We start from the raw sequence: 22,018 nt of genomic DNA, 5'->3' as shown, positions 1-22,018 counted from the left end.
TCAGTGCGTCCATATGCCTCCAAGTGACCTTGCAGTCTGGAAAAATACCATTTTATCCCTCTGTTAAAGAGAAAAAAAAAGCAGAGTTGCTGTAGAAAAGGTTGACAGAGGGGTGTCACCAGGCAGGGACTCCTGGTGCCAGCTCCAGCAGCTTTACTGCCCTGGGGTCATGATCTCAGGCACAGAGCATTTGCTGTGCAAGTGAGAAAGCTGCATCAGGCCAGGAATAAGGTTGTGGCTAATGCCTCAGCCAGCCCTGACCTTCCACAGGCTGGAGCATTTCAGAGTCTGCTTTAGATTCAGAGGAGGAAAAAAAAAATAAAGGGAAAAGTTATTGTTGGTTGGTTGGATTTTGCTTATTTTTGTTCGGTTTTGGTTTTAAATGTAACAAATCTCTGGTTAGCCCAAGGCCAGCGAGATGAGCTTGCACTGACGAGAAATTACACTTTGTTAGGGAATACCCCAGTGCACTGGGTGGTGTGACTGCCAAAAGCTGCAGAGGTGGTGGGAGGGGAAGCCTAGGAGCCAGGAACATTGTGATGCTGCTCTTGAGCTTTGAGGCCTTTACTTTGCCTTGCAGCTCCAGATGAGGACCTACAGATGGTGTTGGAACAGGAATGAAGTGTATACAGGATGGGAAGGGCATCTCCCAAATGCTCTGCAGGCTTGCTGAGCAAGGAGGGCTAAAATACTGCAGCCTCCTCGCTCGTAGCAGCAGCTTGGGGTGTCTGCAGAGACTCTTGGCACAGGCACAGTGATCTGAGCTGGCAAGAAACTTCCTGACAGGGTGGGTAGAAAATGCTGATTTTGAAGAAATTGAAGTGTTCCGGGGGGAGTATGTGGATTTTTCATTATTTTTTGTGATGGAAAGCAGGCATTTTTCCAGGGGACCCTGCCTGGTGTCACCTCCTGTGTGAGGCTGAGCTGGGACCTTGGCACACAGGGAGCCCAGGCACTGCTCTCCCTGCTGAAACACCAAGGATGGGTCTTGACAGGGTAGAATGAGGGGAAAATTCAGTGTTTTTTCTCCTTAAATGAGAATTTGATGTGGGCTGTAAAAGTGATTCGTTTGTGTGTTTGGTTTGAAACAGATAGTTCACAGGTTTAGGTGTGAAAAATACAGTAAATCCAAGGTCAAGTTAGATTTTTCCAATAAAAGAAGAAAAATTATTTATTGAGTGAAGCAGTTAAATACCAGAGCAGTTATACTTTGTCTAATACTGAGGGAATTAACCCCTCCTCCCTCTCCTTATCCTCAGGTTCAGTGGCAAATATGAACATATGTCGACAGCTCCTTGGGACATCATGAGTTTGCTGGAATCTGGACCACAGAGCATTTGCAATAGTGCTTTCTAAATTTGAATATAATTTAAATGAAAGAAAAATAGTCCTCTGGATCAACTGTAGCGATGGCGAGCAAAAGGAAATCCACAACTCCCTGCATGATACCAGTAAAAACACTGGTGCTTCAGGAGACAGAACAGGATGCTGGAGAAGATGATCCTGAAGGAACACAAGCAGAGGCTCCTGCAGAAGGACCAGCAGTGAGTGATGCTGGGGCCAGCAACAGCAATAATGGAGCTTTGTCCAACGGGCACCGCGGCATTGCCGACGGTGACACTTACATCTGCAAGCCTTGTGACTTCGGGTCTCAAGACCTTCACCAGTTCTTTGGGCACTTGGACTCTGAGCACTCAGACTTTAGCAAAGACCCCGCGTTCGCGTGTGTGGGGTGCAGCTTCCTGGCCAACAGCCACGAAGGGCTCTCCCACCACAACACCGAGGCGCACGCCGGCGAGACCAGCTTTGTGTGGAGGCTGGTGAAGCAGGACGGTCATACAACCGTGGAGCAAAGTCTCTGTGAGGCCAGCAGCAGCCATGACCTGCCAGGAGAGGTCCCTGAGGAAGGGGCAGACGGCCAGTCTGAAATTATCATTACCAAAACCCCTATCATGAAGATAATGAAGGGTAAACCCGAGGCCAAAAAAATCCACACGCTGAAGGAGAATGTGTCAAGTCAGCTGGGTGGTGAGTCAGAGATGAAGGATGGAGAGCATTCATTCTCAAATGGGTCGGTGCCAGTCAGCCAGCCCACTGCAAGTTCATCAAAGTCATCCCACATAGTGAATGGCTCCATCATAGGAAACGTGCCTGTGCTGCAGGCGGGTGTTGCACAGCTTGTGTCTCTGCAGCAGCAGCCCCCGCTGCATCAGCAGCTCCCTACATCCAAGTCCCTTCCCAAGGTGATGATCCCACTGAGCAGCATTCCCACATACAATGCCGCCATGGACTCCAACAGCTTCCTGAAAAACTCTTTCAACAAGTTCCCCTACCCCACCAAAGCTGAGCTCTGCTACTTGACTGTGGTGACCAAGTACCCAGAGGAGCAGCTGAAGATCTGGTTCACTGCCCAGAGGCTGAAGCAGGGCATTAGCTGGTCACCAGAGGAGATTGAAGATGCCAGGAAGAAGATGTTCAACACTGTTATTCAGTCTGTGCCACAACCCACCATTACAGTGCTGAACACGCCCCTGGTTGCAAATCCTGGGACTGTTCCCCATCTTATCCAGGCAACTTTACCAGGCCATGTGGTGGGGCAGCCAGAGGGGACAGGGGGGCTGCTGGTCACGCAGCCCATCATGGCAAACGGGTTGAAGGGCACCAGCTCCTCTTTCACCTTGGCAGTGACTTCTGTCCCCAAGCCACAGCCAGCAGCACAGCACAGCACCGTGAGCTCCAGCAACACATCCGGGGTCAAGGTGGTCAACAGCGCCCAGTCCCTGCTCACCGCCTGCCCTGCCATCTCCTCCCAGACCTTCCTGGATCCCAATGTCTACAAGAATAAGAAGTCCCATGAGCAGCTCTCAGCCCTCAAAGGCAGCTTCTGCAGAAACCAGTTCCCTGGCCAGGCTGAAGTCGAGCGGCTGACAAAGATCACGGGCTTGTCCACCAAGGAGATCCGAAAATGGTTCAGTGACAGGAGGTACCACTACAGGAATGTGAGAGGCGGCCGGGCCGTCTTCCCTGGAGACAGTGCTCTTGATTCCCTGCCCGAAATCACCTTAGATGTCCCACCCAGAGGAGCTGAGCTGAGCCCTGCAGCGGTGGCAGCTACGCCAGCCCCTCACCACCCAGCACGGCGGCAGTCGTGGCACCAGGCGCCCGACTTCACCCCAACCAAGTACAAGGAGCGAGCGCCGGAGCAGCTGAAGGCCCTGGAGAGCAGCTTTGCCCAAAATCCACTTCCTGCAGAGGAAGAGGTGAACCGCCTGAGGGGGGAGACGAAGATGACACGGAGGGAGATCGACAGCTGGTTCTCGGAGAGGAGGAAGAAGAAGGTGGCGGAGGAGAATAAGAAAGTGGAGGAGGTGGCTCAGCAGGAGGACGAGGAGGCAGAGAATGGCGGCGGGGAAGGGGAAGACTCCTCGGATGAGCAGAAGGCCACGAGTGAAAACGGCTCAGTCGACGCCTCCGGCAGCAACCCCAACTCGGCGGAGCGGAAGGTGAGTCCCATCAAAATCAACCTGAAAAACCTGCGAGTGACCGAGTCCAACGGCAAAAACGAGGTACCGGGGACCGGCGCAAATGAAAAGGGGGACGGCAGCTCCAGCCGGCCGCCCACCCCTCCCAAAACCAAACTGAACTTCAAAAAAACGGCCCAGCAGCGGCATCTGCTGAAGCAAATGTTCGTGCAGACCCAGCGCCCCACGAACCAGGAGTATGATGCCATCGTGTCCCAGACGGGCCTGCCGCGGGCCGAGGTCATTCGCTGGTTCGGGGACAGCCGCTATGGCTACAAGAACGGGCAGCTGAAGTGGTATGAGAACTACCGGCGGGGGGTGTTCCCCCCGGGGCTGGTGGAGCTCAGCCCCGCCGGCCGGGAGGTGCTCGAGGACTACTACGAGAAGCACAAGGGGCTGCGGGAGGAGGACGTGCCCGGCCTCTGCGAGCGCGCCCGCCTCGGCGCCCAGCAGCTCAAGGTGTGGTTTGCGGCGAAGGCCGAGCAGGAGGGCAGGGGCTCCGGCCCCGAGGCGGCCGGCAGCGGGACAGGGCCGCGCGGAGCCGGCGCGGAGGCGTTGGAGAGCAGCGAGGCGTGGGAGCCGGGCGGCCGGGAGGGCAGCGCCGGGACCCCCGACGCCCCCGGCCCACCGCCCGCCACAGGGCTGGGTAAGGCCCCTGCCTGGCGTGGGAGGGCTGGGGTGGCACGGCGCTCCGGGCCTCTCGTGGGTCGGAGGCAGGCTCAGCGACGAGCTCCGTGTTTGAGGTCTGACTGAGGAAGTGGTGAGCAGGTCTGTCTGAAGGAAAGGCGTAAAGGAAGGATGGTGAGGAGGGTCTGGCAGGATGGCACGAGCACCTCTGCCTGCCTGCCCTTTCCTGCCTTGCTCATTGGGTGCTGGCACCATTCAGAAACCAAATCCTGGCTTTATTTCAAGCTGGAGTGAAACTTTAGGAGTGTCTGGTTATTTTAGAAGATGACCCATGGATTGATTGATTTATTTATTTATTTATTTGGGAAGAAAGGGGCCTGGCTGTTTGTCCTGTGCCGCTAGTTCCTTCCATGTGCCTGCCTGACCTCCAGCAGCAGTCACAGCAGCCTGCCTTTCTCTCCTCTGCTGCCTGCTTTCCAGATGTGAACAGCCTTCTTTGGTGTAGAGAAAGGTGAAGGTGGAGGCTGCAAAGGCAAGGAGGGGACGTGGAGTCTCCAGAAGTCACTTTTGGAAGGCGGTGTGTCTGTGTGTGTATGTGTGTGTGGTGGAGAGGAGAGCTGCTTTCCAAGCCCTTTGTGGGCTTTTCTGCAGTGCAGCTGGGGGCTGCTTCCTGCCTGGTAGGGCTCCCACCAGATGGGGATGGCCGAGTGCTGGCCCTGTCACATGGTGGTCCATGCATGCAGCTCCTTGCTGGCCAGCTGGGATCTTCTCCAGTCCCACTGCATTGCTTTGGAGCTTCCCACACACCTCTGCCATGGCTGCAGGCCTTTAAAAAATAATTCTAAGAATCGAGTACAATTAATTGCTTCCCTTCCCATCTAATTGGGAGAAGGTGAAGCATGGGTCCTGAAGGTGTGGATGGGTGCTGCCTTTGCTGTACATCCTCCCCCTTTTCAGGGGAAGGGTGGGTTTGGGAACTCGTCAGGAACCAGCTTTTGTGCTGAGGAGGTGCTGTGTCCCTGCTAGTGCCCTCTGAGCATGGCTTTCTGCCAGCCAGAGCGAGGATCCTGTCAAATCTCATGGCACAGAGGCCCCTAGCAATGGTGCATCCCTGCTAGGGGCGCAAAGCCAACTCCACTCCCTCAAGGATTTTGGGTTTCCTGGCCCCTCTGGATGTTGCTAGCCCTTCTTTACAGCTGACTCTATCAGTTCCTGATCTTGCCTATCCTGAGACACTCCTGCATCCCCTCCTCCCCACCTGGAGCAAGGCCAGGAGCATCTCTGACACCTCTGTTCTTTTTCAGAAACAGACTGAACCCAAGCCACCAGCCCCGGAGGATCCGCTCTTACCCTTGAGAAGAAATTTGTGATCTTTAAGAAACCCATGGGCCGGCCTGACCCAAGCCTGAGGAGCAGGACATGGTGACGAAGCACTGCCATAGCTGAGGCCTTTGGGCACAGCACACGTGCTCGAGCTGGGCGCTCGCTGCTGAGCTCTGGGTGGCCCAGCCGAGGCGGGGCTGGGAGCTGGCTGAGGCGGGGGCTCAGCTCGCACCCAGGAAATAGGATGCTCCTGTTTGCTTCCCAGTGACAGACTTTCAGATTTCATATTCATATACCGATGCCTACAGCTGCCTATACAAGCATAACAAATCTCAGACATTGTGTAAACAAGGTCATTGCTTAGATATGGACTATCATGGCATAGTACTTGTTTCTTTTTTCTTTTTTTTTTTTTTTCATCTGTCCATTAAGGTGTTTGTTCTCTAAAGGTTGGCATGGCTGCATATATCCTCTCTGCCCTTTCTGGTCCTTAAGCCCTGGCACATAGGTGTGAGTGTATTAGGAAGGGGAAAGGATTTGAGAAGAAAACTATTCAATCTTGAATTTGAGTGAGATTCTCATCCCTCCAGATGAGGTTAGAGTGAGCATTGCATACTCTCTGATAAGCAGCAGGTTCCCAGACCTAGGCAGCAAAGGAGATGGAGTTTGGCGTCATTTGTCCCTTGCTGGCTAGAACACTTTCCCCTGTGCTCCTGGAGACTGATTGTAACAGGCTGTTAAATCTCCAAGTCTCTCTTTAATATCTGAGAACTAGCACATAATAATTTTTGCATCCTGACCTGGAATCCTTTTCATTGTTTGGAGAGAACAGTCTGTTCTTCAGAGAACAAACGCAGAGAGTCACAGCGTGGCTGTGAGTGGTTCAAGTCATTGTTGTCACCAAGGCAGCGGCTCTGCTGCCACCAGGAAGTTTCCTTCTTGCAGCCCTACATGGCAGATCCTGCAGCACCACTGATGATTTCAAGTGTTTGTTCCAGTCCTTTTTGTTTCTTTTTTCTAATTTTTCTCCTTTTTTTTCCCCAGGCCATGTGCAATAGTTCTGGCAAAAGAGCAAAATAAATTTCCCAGTTGTCCTGCCTGCTGCCCGGTACCTGTACGTTTTTAATGTGTGTTGTCTTGTGTGGTTGCTCTGTGATGCAACTGCTTGAACATTTTTGCTTTAAATATTCTTTTCTAGTAGAAAACAAAGTCTAGAAGGGAAACTCTTCAGCTGAATAGTCCAGCCAAATGCTGTGTCAGATCATTCTGTCACAAACTAATCAAATCCCAACTCCAAATTGGTTCCATGTTTTGCCTTCACTTTTGCTCTTGGAAGGCTAGTCCAGAAATTGGCTGCCTTTGAGTGGTTAGAAACTGTATTTAAATTTCTAGTTTGAATTAATTTGTGGCTGGTACATTCCTGGTTTGTTTTGGAGCCAACATTGTCCTTTAACTTAAATAGTTTTTGGTGTTTATCTGCTGATGTATTTATGGAGAGTAGTCATAGCTCCCTATTTTTTGCCAAGCCAACTCAGCCAAGCTTTTTCAGTAGAAGTTTTTATTTAGTGAGAGCTTTTTAATGTGGGAGACTTTATTGTTGGTGGTAAATGATATTTATTAGGAGGGTGGGTAGCAAACCCCAAAGGATCGGATCCAGAGATTTACAAAAAATCAGCTTTAAAAACAAAAAAGCTCTTTCAGAACCTCTTCCAAAGATGGTGTCTGATTTCTACCTTTAATTGCCCTTGCTTATGCAATTCTTTCTTTGCCCCCTCTTCAAGAGGCCGCCTTGCTCAGCTGCTGGAAGGGGATGTGGCTGCTCAGTGCTTTGGCAGAGGCTTCCCCTCGCCTGGTGGGATGTGCTGGGTGCTTGTGCCTGAGCTCACAGGGTTTCCCAGGTGTGACACTGTGCCAAGTGTGACCATCTGCTGCAGACAGAGGTGACCTGCACCCCACAGAGAGCGGGGTGACACCTTGGATGTGGCACTTGCACTGTGCATCCCATAGCCAGACCAGCCACCCCACCACGCTGTGAGCAGGGGTGGCACTGGCCTGGAGCAGCCTGTGTGGCACCAGGCTCCCTAAATTTGTCTTTGGGAACATTGCTGATGGTCATGACACAGCTGGAGGCATGACCAGCACCATCCCACCTTGGCTGGTGATGGCTCAGCTGGTGGCATCCCCGTGGCTCTCTTTGGGGACAAGGGACAGTTGCCCTGTGGTGACAGCCCCAGGGGTTCACCCTCATGGGTGCAACCCAAAATATCAGAGGTGGCAGAATCTGGGTGGTTCTAGAGCTGAAAGCAGATCTGGGAGTTGTGCAGCCTGAGAATGTGGATGTATGTACAGTGTCACCTTCAGAGAACAAATACAGGTAGGTCAATTTACTCTGTAGTGTCTGTGTACATGCAGGTTTATTTAACTACACATATATACAGTTCAAATATGCCATTGATTCTTTATTGCATTATGATGTACATTAAAAATGTACACTTTAACTAACTACTTGCTATATAAATACGTTGGAAGTGTAGTTTGCCCATTCAAGGTGATTTTCTGTGGGATTTTTGGTGTACACTTAAGGGCCTATGGCTGATTGGAAGAGTGATCCCCACTCCATCTACAGGAATGCTTAAGGACTATGGTATGAACTGGTCCCTTCAAATCATGTTTTGATGCACTAGCTGAAATATTTTGCACTTGGATTGCATTCAGCCAGTTTTCCAGAAAAATTGAAAAGAAGTCTTGTGAGCTAGAGGGAGAATTTCCCGGTGTACACAGAAAAACCAGCCTTGAGGGTTGGAAGCTGCTGAGGTTTTTGAGCTTTGTCTCCATGCATTCATACAAGCACAGCAGGAGTTTTCTTTCTTTTGGGTCAGAGGAATTTTTAAAAGTGGTTCCATGCAGAGTCCCCTTGGACATGGCAATGGGGCTGGCAGACGCCTTTGTATGGGGAGGGTAAGATTTAGAGACAAAAAAGCAATCAAAACATGATCGAGTTCCCTTTCTAACTCCTACATTCCTTGTTATCTGCATTTTTTAGTTGACTTGAAATCTCCATAGAAGTATAAGCTGAAGATTTTTGAGGGTTTAGCTCTGTGGTTTTCTGTTTCTCCGCTGAGGAGGAGAAACAGGTGCCATCTCCAAACAGACTTGGGTTTTGGTGCAGGACATTGGAAAAGTGTTTGCATCTGAAACTGAAAAGAAAAATTGAGAGGTGGCTTGACAGTCCCAACAGCAGCTCTTGTGGTGTTAAGAGGAAGTGTCACCACAATTCTTCAGTGTGTGAATATTTATCATCATCTAATCAAAGATGACTATCTTGACTTGAAAGGGGTGTAAGATCGAGGTGATGTAGCCAGCATCAGTAAGGAAGGGAAATTAAATTCTCCACCTCCATCCGCTGTGCCTGAGCTTGGGCTTGGCAGGCACAGCAGAAACCATCAATTTTAATCCATGTGAATCTTGTTACTTATGTCTCTGAGGCTGCTTAGATTAAGGGCACAATCCAATTGCTTAATAACCCGAAACCCTGATTTGTGCTGGCCCTGACTTGCTCATGGGAAGGGCTGCTGCTTCTCCTGGTGCGAGGAACTGAGTTTATTCACTGATGTCAGCAGCCCCTGCCATGAGATTTCTAGACATTGTTCCATGTTTCATTTGGGTACCTGATTTTTCAGCTCTGTAATTAGCATCCTTGAATTATTTTCCTTTTTGTTTTAGCAGAACACTAAACAATGATCTACAGTCTCCTATCTCCACTTGCCTGAGAGCTGAGTGGTGCTGCACATCAGGCCTGCAGTGTGGTGGGAGGATGGGCACAGGTGCTTGCAGGTACTTGGTGTGATTGATGTCCCCTCCCTGAGCTGGTCACCAGGAGAAGCCAGCAGCAAAAGCAGTAGCTGCTGGCAGAGGAACACTGTAGTCCTTAACCTGGTTGAAGGATGCTCACCAGAGCTGGAAGATGCCTACTGGGTTAATTTTTGTTCTGTGTCCCCTGACAGTTCAAGAGAAGGTCTTAGGCTGGTTTTTTATTTAGGGTTTTGGGTATTTCATTTTTTAAATTGGAAAGCAACAGGTTTTGGTCACCTGCAGAAATGTTATATTGTTTTCCCTGCAGCCCCTCTCTTACAGATGTAACGAAGGTGAACTGATCAGAAGCTTGCTCATTGGGAATCAGATTAGAAAGTTGATTTTCAACACTTGGGCACAAATTACAAAGTGAATGGGATGCTGCACTCTACTACTACTACTGGGTGACAGTATTCAAAATGCTTGTAAATGTATTCTCCCTGCTGCCCAGATAATTTTGGCTTTGCTCTCTTCATATCAGTCAAGGTCCTGATGTGATTCAGCTCACCTGTCACTTCAGCTCTGGTGTCACTTCTCAGCTGATCCCAAAACCAGCAGGGTAAGATTAGGCAACACAATCCATGGAGGGGAACGAGGCACATGCAGGCTATCCCTGTTCTTTTTACTGAGAAATTTAGTTTCTCCTGTATGTTTTACTGGCAGTGGTGTGTGCCAGGAATGTTGAATTGGCATCAGAAAACTTTGAAGCAGAGCAAGGGAGCTCAGTTATGTAAGCAGTGAATTTTTATTTAGTTTTTAGATTTTGGGGTTTCTTGTTGTGGCCCAAGTGCTCTGTTGGCTGACGTTTGGCATATTCTGATGGCACAATTAAAGCCCTCTTTTCCCTGTACTGATGAAGGTGGTGTTAGGAGGATTCTTGCTTACTGGTGCTAGTGAAGATTGGGCTAGGAATCCATGGCATAGAAAATTTCTAGCTAAAATTGCACTTTCTCTCTGCCCCATCTGGCTCGTGGTGGTGTTATGGGTACGTGGCTGTGATTCCCCTTGCACATACTAACATTGCACTAAAAGAGAGACTTTGGGAACAGCGTGTTGATCACCTTGTTTCTCAGCAGACCACAAAGTCAGCCTAATGGGGGTCTCTTTTTTTTTTTTTTTTTTTTAATTATTGTTATTTAGAAATCATGCTGGTGCTGAATGACCTGGAATTTTTGCTTGGATTTATCCAAAGGAAAATGTAATTGTAGCTGCAACGAGACCTTTCATAAGGGTGGCCGGTGCAGTGAGGGAGCAGGGTGTGAGCTCTGCTGTGTAAAGCTGTCTTTGTACCGAGGAGGTGTGGGGGGCTCCAGGGGGGTTGTTACTTTGGTTGTTTTTTTTTTTTTTTCCAAGACCACAATTTTAAATGGTCACCTTGGCAATCGTGTGAAACAGGAAATAGATTTTACTTTTGGTAAAGGTTTTAAAGAGGAAACAAAAAAAGCTGCCTGTGATTGTGGGCTGTAGCTATTATTAGGGCTAGGGTAGCTTGTACGTGCTATGGACTTTACCTGCTCTTATTCTGAGGGCAAGAACTCCCTGTAGCAACAATGCCACTTCTGAGAAGTGAACGGCAAGTTTCCCTTCCTTTTGTATATGTGGATGTGAGGGTGGGCAAGGGGAAGAGCTTGCTTGTATAGTTTGTTGAAATGAAACCAGACATTTTTGGTTGTTCCTAAATAAAGAGTGTAAAAATCAAACGTGAGTTGAGTGGTGCTTGCACTGGGGTTTGGGAGTGTCCTTGAGCCCAGGAATGGCTGTGCCTGCACCATCACAACCTCCTCATTTATTTTAAAAGTGACAACTTTTGCATAGGGTAAGGCCATGAGTGAGTGCCCAGATACCTCCACCCTAGTGGTGCTTCTTCATCCCAGAGTTCTGTCCCCAGCCTGCTTCAGAACAGCACAGGCAGCTGGAGCACATAACTTTGTTTTACCCTTTTGAGTGAACATAGGATGAAACCTGGGGCTGTTCCTGGTTATTTTTCTTCTCCTGAAGACAGGAGAAAGGAGGAAGCAATGCAACTTCTTTAGGAATGGCTGCACCTCAGCTCTGCCCTGATCTGCAGGGCACAGACCACCAGACACCTGAGCCAGCACACACATAATACTGACACTTTTATTGTCATTTAAAGCTAGAGCGGCCCTGTAAATGTAGAGTTTCACTACTGGACCCTTCGGCAGTGGCTATACAGGTCAGATGTGGTGTCACCAGGACAGACAGAGGTTCTGCTGTGGTCACTGCAGTCACACTTGCCCAGAGCTCTGGGCATGGACACAGCACAGGGTGGCTGCAGCCAGGCTCCGGCAGCTGCACACGATCTCTGGATTACAGCAGAGCAGTGATGCAGAGGTTGCATGGGAGCTTTTAGGTCTCTTCCTGTGCTTACAGACAGTTTTTCTCTGGCCTTCAGCAGCCTGGTCGCACTGACGCGCTTCTTAAGGGCTTCGTGGTGAAGGTTGGTGGGTGCTTGGGGTTGGTTCGGGGTGGGGTTTATTTCCAATATTTTTTTTTTTTTTTAGTTCTCCACTCGAACACACTTCAGCAGAGAAACTGGAAAAGCTGCCTGAAAGTAGGCCATAGCAGTGCCGTTTCCATAGAAACCAGTTCACAGCGTGCTGTGAGATTCACAAGCACTGGAGGTGCTTTCGCCCGCCGGGTGGGCTACAGCCGGTTGTCCCCGTTGACCCGGGTCCTCCGCAGTACCCTGGAGAGGGGCACAGAGAGGGGACACAGCTCAGCCCACCATGGCATGACCAAGGACAATGCTCTGCTGGGCTCAAGTGTCCCACTGCAGTAAGGTGGGAGCTCAGCCACATCCCCCCGGGCTGGGGATAACGCCACCAGCTGTGGTGTCCCACCCTGCTCCCACAGCAGTGGCTCTCACAAGCACTGGCACAACTTGCAGCTCAAATTTAGGGTCTCCACGCAGCAAACAAGGCTGCAGCTCCGCTTTGGGTCAGGGGGAGGCTGCATTCATCTGCCTCCTGCCAGACTGAATGCAGAGGGGGCCTTATGCTGCAGGGGAAGAGCTGAACGAGCACTGGCCTCACCTTCGCTCCCGGCTCTCAAAGTGGTCAGCGAGCTGCTCGGGGGACACACGGAAATCCTCGAAAGGCTGCTGGTACCGCAGCTCAAAGGACCCCTCTCTGCCTCTGCTTGCCAGCAGCTGGCTGGAGCCATCCCCTGCTCGTTCCCGTAGGGATGAAGCATTGAAGAGGTTTATTTCACCATTTTCCTGCTTGGATGAGGAAAAAAATGCTGTAGTCAATCAAGGGCTTGTGATTTCAAAGCATCTATCCTGTAGTAAGGGCAGTTGTGGGGCAGGGCCCTGGCTGCCCTGCAGGGTGTCCAGGGCTCATGGGGGCTTGGGGTTTGCAATGTGCAGCTGCTCTAACAGCCATTGCTGGCACCCACCAGCACCATTTTAAATGAAGAAATAAAAGAACCATCTGTCTCAGAAGGAGCCCTGCCCTCTGTTTATGCCAACAGGGACAGCCCCAGGCCAGCCAGCTCTGTGATCCTGAGCTGCAGTGTCCCTGGAGCACAGACAGGCACTGAGACAAATCCGCCTTCTCCAGCTTTTGCTGATGGGATTTCCAGGCAAGCCAAACCCAGTGCAGGCAGGACCCTGCCTGAAACACCCCGACTGCTGCAGGAGGCAAACCCAGTGCTTGCTTTCCTGCTGGGCATCACTATGGAGCAGCACTGGGAATTCAGCCATCCACAGGCACTCAGGCCAGGCACCACGGAGCCTCACTGCCCCAACTGGAGCAGGAGAGTGGGCAGGGCCAGGCTGGGCTCGCTGGCTCTGCTCCTCAGCCCTGGAGCATGGTCACCTTCTCGTGTGTGCAGCCAGTCTCACCTTGCAAGGGAAAATGTCTATCTTGACAAGCAGAGAAGCCAGCTCCAGGTTCTCACTGTAGTTGTTCTTGAGGGGAACAGCTCGGAAACCTACGGCAGAGACAGCCCTGGTGTCACTCCCTGCACAGGAGCTGCGGTGGCAGTGCCCTGGCACAGAACTCAAGGGAGTTTTCTCTCACAAGACCCTTTTTCTCTTCTGACAAGAGAAGCTGTGGCTGCCCCATCCCTGGAAGTGTCCAAAGTCAGCTTGGATGGGGCTCAGAGCAGCCTGGGATAGTGGAAGGTGTCCCTGCCCATGGCAGTGGGGCTGGAACAAGATGGCCTTTAGGGTCCCTCCTAATCCAAACCAATTCCAATCCATTCAGTCTATGATTCTGTGACTCTCCAAACTCCCAAATTTCCCTCAAAGTGGCAGGTGGCCCCAAGGGCTGTTAGCAAATGGCTCTGCCTTCCTTTAACTGGTTGGGGATGTGACCTGTCATGGGGACAGGCTGAGCCAGCCTGGGGCCCAACAACACCCTCCCATGAAGCTCAAATCTCCCTGGCTAACAGTGTGAACTGGTGAGGACCACCACGACCTCCCTCCCTGCTCTCCCAAGTGCTTCACCTGTCTTCAGGCCTTTCACCAGGAAGGTGGCCTGAGCCAGGAAGTTCTCGTCGCTGAACATGTCCTCCTCATACACCACGAAGCGGAGGAAGGCAAACTCAGGGTTGCTGACCTGAAAGTGGAACTGCTTCGGGGTCCAGAGAGGGTTCAGGCCGTTGTCAGCTGCTCACAAAACACAAATGTCAGTGGGCAGTCCCACTGAGTTCACCACTGCCCCCATGGCTGATGCTGGGCTCTGGGGCAGCACGAGGGCAGCTCCCAGCTCAGTGCCAGGCTTTGCTGCAGAGCCCACGCCTCACACCAGTGCTGCTGCATCCCTCTCCCTTCCCTTCCCCAGCCCACTCACCCACGATCTCTGTTTTCTGCTTGGCATTGTCATACTCAGCACCAGACACCTCCACCTCCACGAAAGGACAAACAATTCCCCTTCCATTTTTGGGAAGGTGCCGGGCCCCCAGGACCTGAGCAGAGAGAAGGAGAGACTTGGTAAGAGACAGGAACAAAGGGGAAAAAATGTGTTTGCATACCAAGACATTTTCTTCCCAAATAAATCACCCTGGCTCTGCTAATTGGAGAGAGAAGCAGCACTGACAGACAGCCTGGCCAGGAGCTCGGAGAGAAATAGCTCCCACCCCTGGAAGGTGCTGCAGTGTTCCTGATCCCCTGTTTGACTTGTAAGGCATAAAAAAAAGCAGCTGAACTGCTCCAGGTTCCTGCCTGCTGCTGGCACAGCCAGGCCTGGGCCACAGCATCCCTCCCCGAGCTGTGTTGGACCCCTCATCTTTGCTGAAACTTCTCAGCGCTTCTGCCTCGGTGTGAGGAGGAAAAGGAGCTGCTCTGCACCACTGCTGTGCCCCGTGGCTGCAGCACAGTGTGTGCTGCACTCAGATGCCGAGCTGCAGCAGAAAGCAGTGCAGAGTGCAGCTCGCTCCTGCCCGTGGCCATATGTGGCTCCAGCGTGCTGTCGGCACGCTGCTGCTGCAGGGGAAGGACCTGCTGCCAGCACTGGATCATGTGCTTCGAGTCATGCTGGGCTCGAGATGGCTCCTCCATCCAGGAAAGCTGCCTTTGGTGGGGACAGCAGGCAGTTCTGCCAGACAACGAGAGGCTGAGCCTGTCTCTTAAAGGCGACAGTGACTGGCTGTGGCACAATGACTCTTGACACTTGGTGGTGGCAGCCGCGTCCTGAGGTGCAGGAAGAGCTTGGAAAACAGATGGGGCAGGGAATTTTTAGGGAGACAGTGGGCATGGGGTCAGTGGTGCAGAGGGTACATAATAGGGTGTCCTCATGGAGAAGGGCTGTGGCTTTTTTAGGTGGGATCACTCCAAAACAGAGGTGGCTGCAGAGGAAACCTGTGAGCACCTAAGGCAGGATCTCCACTGCATACTCCCCAAGCTCTACACGAGCTGAAAAGACTGGCAAAGGAGACTGTTGACCTATAGCTCGGTTCTGAGGCCACAAGGAATGCCTGTACAGGCTGCTGGTACAAACATGAGAGCCAGCTGCTTTGGCAGAGCCCTCCACAGCTTTGCCTGGCAAGCTCTCCCATATCCCTGCAGAGCCTCTGCTGTGCAGGTCAGAGCTAGCACAGGAACAATCCAGCTTCAGTTGCACCATTAGGGAAGTAAAAAAAACTCATTTAGCATCCACAACCCATCCTCTGGCACCCTCCACCCTCAGCACCCCCCCCCTTATCATCACCAGCAGCACAACATAGAAAAGTTTGCCCTGACTTCAAGCATCTTCCCAAGGGGGGCCTTGAGCAAGGGGAAATGGAAACATTGAGCCCGGAGCGAGTGGCAAGGAGGGGACAAAGCACAGCTCTTGTGTTGTTAGCCTGTGGATGCAGTCCTGGCCAGGCTCTGGGGACAGGGATGCCACCTCTGCAGGTTGGGGATGCCACCTGCTGGCACTGGGACCTGGACAGGAGGAGTCCTGCGGGGAGCATCCAGGGATGCTCCTGCTGCTCCTCCCCAGAACCCTCAGCAGCCCCTGTGAGTGCCCCTCTGCAGTGAGAGCTCTCCCAGCCTGTGCTGCGGCTTGGGTGAGGAGCAGAAAAACCATCCTGCCCCCCCAAATCTGGTATAGACACTGGGGTCTGACCCCACACCAGGAGGAGGTACTGACCTCAATGGAGATGGAGAGTGGTTCTGTGCCCCGCAACGTGCTCTTGTCGAAGGGGTCAAAGATGTCATCCCTCATGTTGGTTGGCTGCAGGACGTACCCACACTGGCCACTGGACATGAACAAGGCCTGGTTCATCTGCATGGGTTTGTCTAGAAAGCACAGGCAGGAGATACAGGAGATGAGGGATACTCTGTGCACAAGCTGGATCATCACCCCCATCACTGATGCTTCTCAGGAAGCCCTTGGCAAGAGGACCTGCCTCACCCCTTGGCAGTGCTGAGAGATGTGTCCCCACTGCAGCCTGTGCAAGTGTCAGGGCCATGAGGTGACTCTCTCATGCACAATCTGCCCAACTACCCACTGCTCCGTGGGTCACCTCCCTCTTTTCCTCCTATTTTCAGCTTTCCGTGTGCTGCCTGTAGCGTTTGCCAAACACCCTGTGAGATGCTTGAATTCACAGAAGGAATGAAAAAGCCAGCAGGAACAAAGAGGCAGGTTTCTTGCTGGTGTGTTGGTGAGCTGAGCAGGCTCACAGCAGGGTTTGGCAAAGGCCAGGGAAAGGAAGGCTGGACTGCACGGCAGGAGCAGGAATGGAAGCTGGGGAAAGGCAAGAAGAGCAGCCAGCTGGACTTGGACCATGCAACCAGCTGGTGTCCCAAGCCTGGGGCAGCACCATCCCCTTTGGCACCTTCCCTGCCTGCCCTGCTTACCACCAGGGACCTGGGAGAACCCCCTGCCTCCTCTCCATTTCCTCTTTTTCTCATAATGGCCCAATCCCCAGGCTCAGTGCAGCTCCTTGGCTCAATCCAGCCCTCTGGAGCGTACTAACCCAGCTCTCACTGCCTGCAGAGCCCCTCCAAGGCCCCATCTGGCAGGAGCAGGGCTCAGTGGGAGGCTCGGAGGAGGCACAGGACACCCCCAGGAGCCAGCCCAGCCTCCCTGCCTGCTGCCCTCACCCGGGGTCTGGAAGTTGAGTGCCACCAGCTGGCTGCCACAGATCCACATGGGCAGGGGGTCGTAGTTGGAGGAGTCGAGGCGCTGGCCCTTGGGGTAGATGCGGGAGAGCTGCAGGCGGTTGTACTGCAGGAACTTCTTGCCCTTGATCTTGTTGACGTACTTTTCTGCCTTGGTCTCGGGAAAGGAGGACATGTCCCGGTAACAGGCCCTCTCTGTGCCGATCTCTGGGAGGGGACAGCACCGTGTGAGCCAGGAGCACACTCCCTTTGCTGACACTTAACCACCCCAGCTCCTTCCTGATGCCATCCTCTCAGCCCTGGCCTGGCCACCAGGGCTGTGCAGACCCTGCTGTGCCACAGTGCGTGTTTGCCAGTGCCCAACACCAATGAGAGCAACAACACAACTCCCACTGACCAGGCACGGTGCTTCCCCCCAGCCCCAGTCCCTCAGCAGCTGCTCTGTGTGCTGACAGACCCCAGGAACCAAGGGATACAAGGTAAACTGGGGATTTGGACACCTTGGACACCTAGCCTCTGCTAAGATCTAGCCAAAGCAGCCCCTTGGGGTACACCACAGGGTCCGTAATGCCACAGTGACTGCCTGTGAGGGCCACCAGCTCAGCAGATGCTCACTCTCTTCATCAAAGGGCACAGGTCGGCAATAGACCACCAGTTCTGAAAGCTCCAGGGCAATCTTCTTTCTCCTCTCCATCATCTTCCCTTCAGAGAGCTGCCAAGAGAGGGTGAGAGAGGTGTCAGGCCAGGTAGGAGCAGTGGTGATGGATGACCCAACTCACAAGCTGACCCTCACTGCTTGGTGTGGCTCCTGCCCACACTGTGGGGACCACCAGCAGATCTGCCAGGTCTGCATGGGGGACATCACACAGGTAGGGCCTGGGTACATCCTGCATCCTGCCCAGAGCAGGACTGGCACTGGTACAGCACAGGGCATCTGTAGCCTTGCACCCTCCACTGATGGAGACATGGAGACCCCTCACTTACTGAGCACTCACCCAGTTGTCCAATTTTTCCAAATATCCAGCCTGAACCTCTCAAGCCGTATGGCCACCACCCCTTGCCACGTTGTCCAAGATTTTTCTGGCTTTACCATCTCTGCAACAGCTCTGCCAGGCTGTCACCTCACCACCCCCAACCTGCTCCTCGGCTCCTGGAAAACCCAGCACTTGGCAGGAGCTGCCACGGGCTCCGCAGGCTCACCCTGGCATCAGCTGTCTGAGCTGCCTCCCGGATCTTCTTCACCCAGTCCAGCAGGTCCTCGTGCGTGTCGGCCGCCACGTCCAGGGACAGGCGTGACACCGAGGACATGCTGATGGAGAAGACGAAGAGGCGATTGTTCTTCCCCTCGGGGCGGATGGCTGCGTGGGACAGGGAGCAGGGGACAAGGTCACTGCAGGTGCTGAGCCAAGCCCTTCACAGGCAGGAAGGGAGAAGACAGGCAGAGGGACTCATGGCTACCCTGGCGCTCCACAGCTACAGGGAACTCCCATTTCTGGCAGCAGTAAGTGAGGCTGAGAAGCCTCAGGGGGCTTTGCAGTGCTCCCTCCCTGGCACTCACCGATCTGGCAGGAGGGCACGTCCAGGACCCCTCCGAGCAGGTCTCCCAGGGGGCTGTTCTCATCCAGCTGCTGCTGGGAAGGAAGCACAGCAGGATGGTGCTGGGCACGGCGGGCAGAGCAGCCAAGCTCAGCGGGCACAAACCCTCCTTGCTGTGCTCATGGCCATACTCACCTCCCGCTCTGGCTCCAGGCTACTGGGACTGGTAATTTCCTCTACATAGTTGGAAGGGAACCACAGCTGCTTTTTGCCACCATAATCTCCTCTCCACCTGGAAGGGAAGGAAGGGACAATGTCAGCACCCACCACAGGACCCCAGAGTGTTCTGAGTGGGGGTGAGGGGAACAGGCAGCTCTTCCATCATCTGCTTTTAGGGGTGTGAGGCTTTGGAACTGTGCCGCTCATGGGTGATCCCCAGACAGACCCACCCCTAGAGTGGACACACCTTTGTGTGGATGGTGACAGCAAGGTTTGCTCATATCCCCTAGGGAAAAGGGAGGCCCAGGACCAACTCACCAGCCTCCTTCTTGTTTCTCCACATTCTGGATGATGGCATTTTTGGTGAAGGTGAGCTCGTCTTCCCTCTGTGCCTTGTAGTCAAACAGGGCTTTGACTGCACACTGCAATGAGGAGGGGTCCCATGAGGCTGGCAGGGAATGCCCACAGGATGAGAGATCATTTCCCACCACAATTGCTTGCTGGGGGGCTGTGAGGCACATCACGTGCAGGCAGGCAGCATCCAGCCCTGCTGCCAGACCCTAGTGACACCTTGCAGCGCAAATCAAGGCCCCCATTTATGCCAAAGCAGAGCTCACAGGTGTGGTATGGCCCCACACAGGCACTCTCCTCTGTCCCAAGAGCCACTGAGGGGCTTTGTTTGGAGAGCTCGGAACACGAGGCAGCCCAGCCTGGGAACCTCCACTATCTCTCTCTTCATGATCAAGAAATGGGTGTGCAAACTAATACAGCTCTTAGAAAATGATCTTTTCAGATCCTTGCTAAACCCTCCAGCCCTGCAGTTTGTTTTGTGCCAAACAGCGAGAGTGTACCTTGAAGGTGGGCATGGGGTTGGCTTCCACATAGAACCCAGGGTGGCGTCCCTCGTACAGGGCTCCATAGTCCGGCTCCTGGGGAAGCAAAGGGACAGTGGTTACAGCAGTGACTGCAGGAGAAAAGGCTCCCTACCTTGGGCTAGGTGGGAGAGTGCCCCAGGAAGGCACAAGACCAAAGATGATGCTGCAGACAGCCAACAGCAGCCCAAGCCTGCCTCAGAGGGGCAGCACCAAACTCCACTCAAGTGTCAGGAAGCCCCAAGAGGTGTGGGCTGCAAAGCACAGAGATGGCTCACACACCACCACCGCAAGGTACCAGCTCAAAAACGACCTGTCCATCATTCTTGGGCTCCTGCACTCACCGCTGTCCCAATCTTCTCCAGGGTCTCCTCGTTGATGGGGTAGCGCAGCTTCATCTTGCGGTACAGCGGGTGCTTCTCGTAGTAGCTGATCAAGTCCACCAGGCTCTCGAACTCAGAGTTGCCCAGCAGCACGGTCTGACCCTCCTGCTGCACCCGGCAGTGCTTGATCTTCCCTTCTGCCCTGGAGGGAGGAAACATGGGGAGAAGCCACTTAGCACCTGGCAAGAGAAGGCTTCTGCCAAAATAAAGACACCACGGAAAAGGTGTCCCTGGCGAGGTGGCTGAGCACAGCCATCTCCCCTTGGAAGATAGGAAGAGCAGGCTCTCAAGGACTTATTCAAGGGTCATCCCAGCGCAACAGGAGTTCTGGGAGGGCTCAAGGCTGGCTGTCCTGCTCTCCCACACACTGCAGCATGCTGGCCCCACCTCCAGCACCCACCCCTCCGTCCCAGGATCACACCTGAAGGAGATGGCGTAGGAGCTGGGCTCGCTCCTCTTGCGCACCAGGAAGGCTCCGTCACGGGGCACCCGCATCAGCATGTGCTCGGCCTGGGCCCGCGTGAGGTTGGCATGGTACCACCTGCCAGGACAGACATTGCACAGCTCACACACACCCAGCCCATCCCACACCCCTGCCACAGCACCTGGCTGCCCCTCCAGCCCCTACAAGGCTCCTTGAACCCTCCAGAGGAAGACAGGGACTGCAATGGGGCAGGCAGGATCAGAGCCTTTGGTGAGGTGTGGCAGGGCATCCCAACCAAACCCAGCAGCTCTGTGCTCTGCACTGAGCCTCCACGGCATTCAGCTCCATGAACAACAAAGCTGGCCGGCATGGCTGCTGTGACAGAGCTCCATGGGGAGAAAGTGGGGACCAGAAAGCTTCAGCAAGGGAGGAATGGCTGAGGAGAGACCTGGGAGAGCTTCCTACAGTGTCCCAGCTACCTGGGGACACACAGGTGCACTCACTCTTTGCTCTCGTGGGCATTGGTCTGTGGCACTGGCTCCGTCAGCCTCATCTCAAACTCGTTGCACCTCAGTGGCACCTCCTGGTAGTGGGTGATGAGGTCGTAGAGGCTGTCGAACACCAGGTTGTCCGTCAGGAAGAACTTGGGGCTGCCGGCGTCCTGCCGCGAGTGGATCCGGCAGTGCTGCACCTTCCCATTGCGCCTGTGGAACAGGGAGGGGTGGAGGGGGTAAGCCAGGCTTGCCAGGAGATTTCGCACCTGCCTCAGGCACAGCTCCAGGGCAGAGACTGCTCGCAGGGCACCGGGAATGGGAAAACATCAAGAGGAAACAACTCCCGGAGCGACACAGGGCAGTGGGCTGGCACTGGGCCCTCACCAGAAGGAGAGGGTGTAGTCTCCTACGAAGGTCTCGCTCTCTCTGACGAGGAAGGAGCCGTCGGGGGCCCCTGTCTCGATGCAATATTCCGTCAGCAGCCGCTCCGCGATGTGCCGCCCGTCGCGGCCCGCTCCCAGCTTCCCGTGGAACCACTTCTCCGTGGAGTGAAGCTCCGTGCTGTTGCTCACCTGGCAGGGGGAAAAGCCATCGCCTTGGGTTACTGAGGGCAGGCTCATGATGCTGGATTCTGCTTTGCTGGGAGCAGGGAGCTCCTGAAGCAGCTCCCGTCCTTCCCACCACAGGATTTCCCCCTGAAGTCAGCTGGCAAGGGCAATGCTCAGCCCCTTGGGCAGTCAAGTCCTTTCCTTAGGGAACAACTCACAGTCCCACAGGAGAGCCCTCACCTCCTTTTGCTCTTCCTCATCCTCGTTTCCTTGGTCACTGGTTGTCTCCCCAGAATAATAGATTTTGCTGCTGGTCAGCACAAAGTAATGTGGGTTCCACTCCTGCAAGGAAATGAATTCTGGCAAAGAGACCCCTGGGGAAGCACCAAACTGCCCACCACCCACCCATGGGATCATCTCCTCCTGACCAGTACAAGCAGGAAGGGATGAGCAGGTTTGTGAAGGAAAGCCACCAACACTGATTCCAGTGAGTCACAGGAGCTTCTAAGACATCCCCCAGATCTGAGGCATGGATTTATCAGTAGCAAAAAACCCAGCATGTGATAAATCACACTGCAAACACTCCAACATTTAATAAAAAGAGATGACCAAATGAAGAGCAAATCAGTGCAAAAAAAAAACCCAA

At 53.4% G+C, this 22,018-nt stretch overlaps 2 protein-coding genes across 11 annotated transcripts in view; one reads left to right on the top strand and one right to left on the bottom strand.

Annotated features, from left to right (window-relative positions):
- Nucleotides 1–11,023, top strand: part of ZHX3 (zinc fingers and homeoboxes 3) — a 46,894-nt gene extending 35,871 nt beyond the window's left edge. For 5 of the 7 annotated variants that reach the window (XM_030288971.4, XM_030288967.4, XM_041720303.2 and 2 more), the window contains 2 exons: nucleotides 1,260–4,167; nucleotides 5,453–11,023. In XM_030288971.4, coding sequence (XP_030144831.4) covers nucleotides 1,410–4,167; nucleotides 5,453–5,463 — 2,769 coding nt within the window. In that variant the 5' untranslated portion in view covers nucleotides 1,260–1,409 and the 3' untranslated portion in view covers nucleotides 5,464–11,023. Of the gene's footprint in view, nucleotides 1–580; nucleotides 788–1,259; nucleotides 4,168–5,452 lie in introns of all 7 variants that reach the window. The other 2 variants (XM_072917224.1, XM_030288972.4) reach the window with 2 other exon arrangements.
- A 400-nt stretch (nucleotides 11,024–11,423) lies between these two features.
- Nucleotides 11,424–22,018, bottom strand: part of PLCG1 (phospholipase C gamma 1) — a 40,733-nt gene continuing 30,138 nt past the window's right edge. Inside the window, exons 15-32 of one of the 4 annotated variants that reach the window (XM_030288963.4) lie at nucleotides 21,613–21,714; nucleotides 21,209–21,396; nucleotides 20,834–21,034; nucleotides 20,328–20,447; nucleotides 19,868–20,048; nucleotides 19,503–19,580; nucleotides 18,970–19,073; nucleotides 18,628–18,724; nucleotides 18,455–18,527; nucleotides 18,097–18,254; nucleotides 17,512–17,608; nucleotides 16,879–17,103; nucleotides 15,923–16,071; nucleotides 14,141–14,255; nucleotides 13,795–13,956; nucleotides 13,189–13,277; nucleotides 12,377–12,564; nucleotides 11,424–12,030 (exon numbers count right to left, since the gene is read on the bottom strand). In XM_030288963.4, the coding sequence (XP_030144823.2) occupies nucleotides 11,988–12,030; nucleotides 12,377–12,564; nucleotides 13,189–13,277; nucleotides 13,795–13,956; nucleotides 14,141–14,255; nucleotides 15,923–16,071; nucleotides 16,879–17,103; nucleotides 17,512–17,608; nucleotides 18,097–18,254; nucleotides 18,455–18,527; nucleotides 18,628–18,724; nucleotides 18,970–19,073; nucleotides 19,503–19,580; nucleotides 19,868–20,048; nucleotides 20,328–20,447; nucleotides 20,834–21,034; nucleotides 21,209–21,396; nucleotides 21,613–21,714 (2,370 nt within the window). In that variant the 3' untranslated portion in view covers nucleotides 11,424–11,987. The remainder of the gene's footprint in view (nucleotides 12,031–12,376; nucleotides 12,565–13,188; nucleotides 13,278–13,794; nucleotides 13,957–14,140; nucleotides 14,256–15,922; nucleotides 16,072–16,878; nucleotides 17,104–17,511; nucleotides 17,609–18,096; nucleotides 18,255–18,454; nucleotides 18,528–18,627; nucleotides 18,725–18,969; nucleotides 19,074–19,502; nucleotides 19,581–19,867; nucleotides 20,049–20,327; nucleotides 20,448–20,833; nucleotides 21,035–21,208; nucleotides 21,397–21,612; nucleotides 21,715–22,018) is intronic. The other 3 variants (XM_030288965.4, XM_030288964.4, XM_030288966.4) reach the window with 3 other exon arrangements.

The sequence above is a fragment of the Taeniopygia guttata genome, chromosome 20, assembly GCF_048771995.1.
Source record: "Taeniopygia guttata chromosome 20, bTaeGut7.mat, whole genome shotgun sequence".
Taxonomy (NCBI): Eukaryota; Metazoa; Chordata; class Aves; order Passeriformes; family Estrildidae; genus Taeniopygia; species Taeniopygia guttata.
Note: the sequence above shows the minus strand (reverse complement) of the source record. Positions and strands in the feature narration are given on the sequence as shown.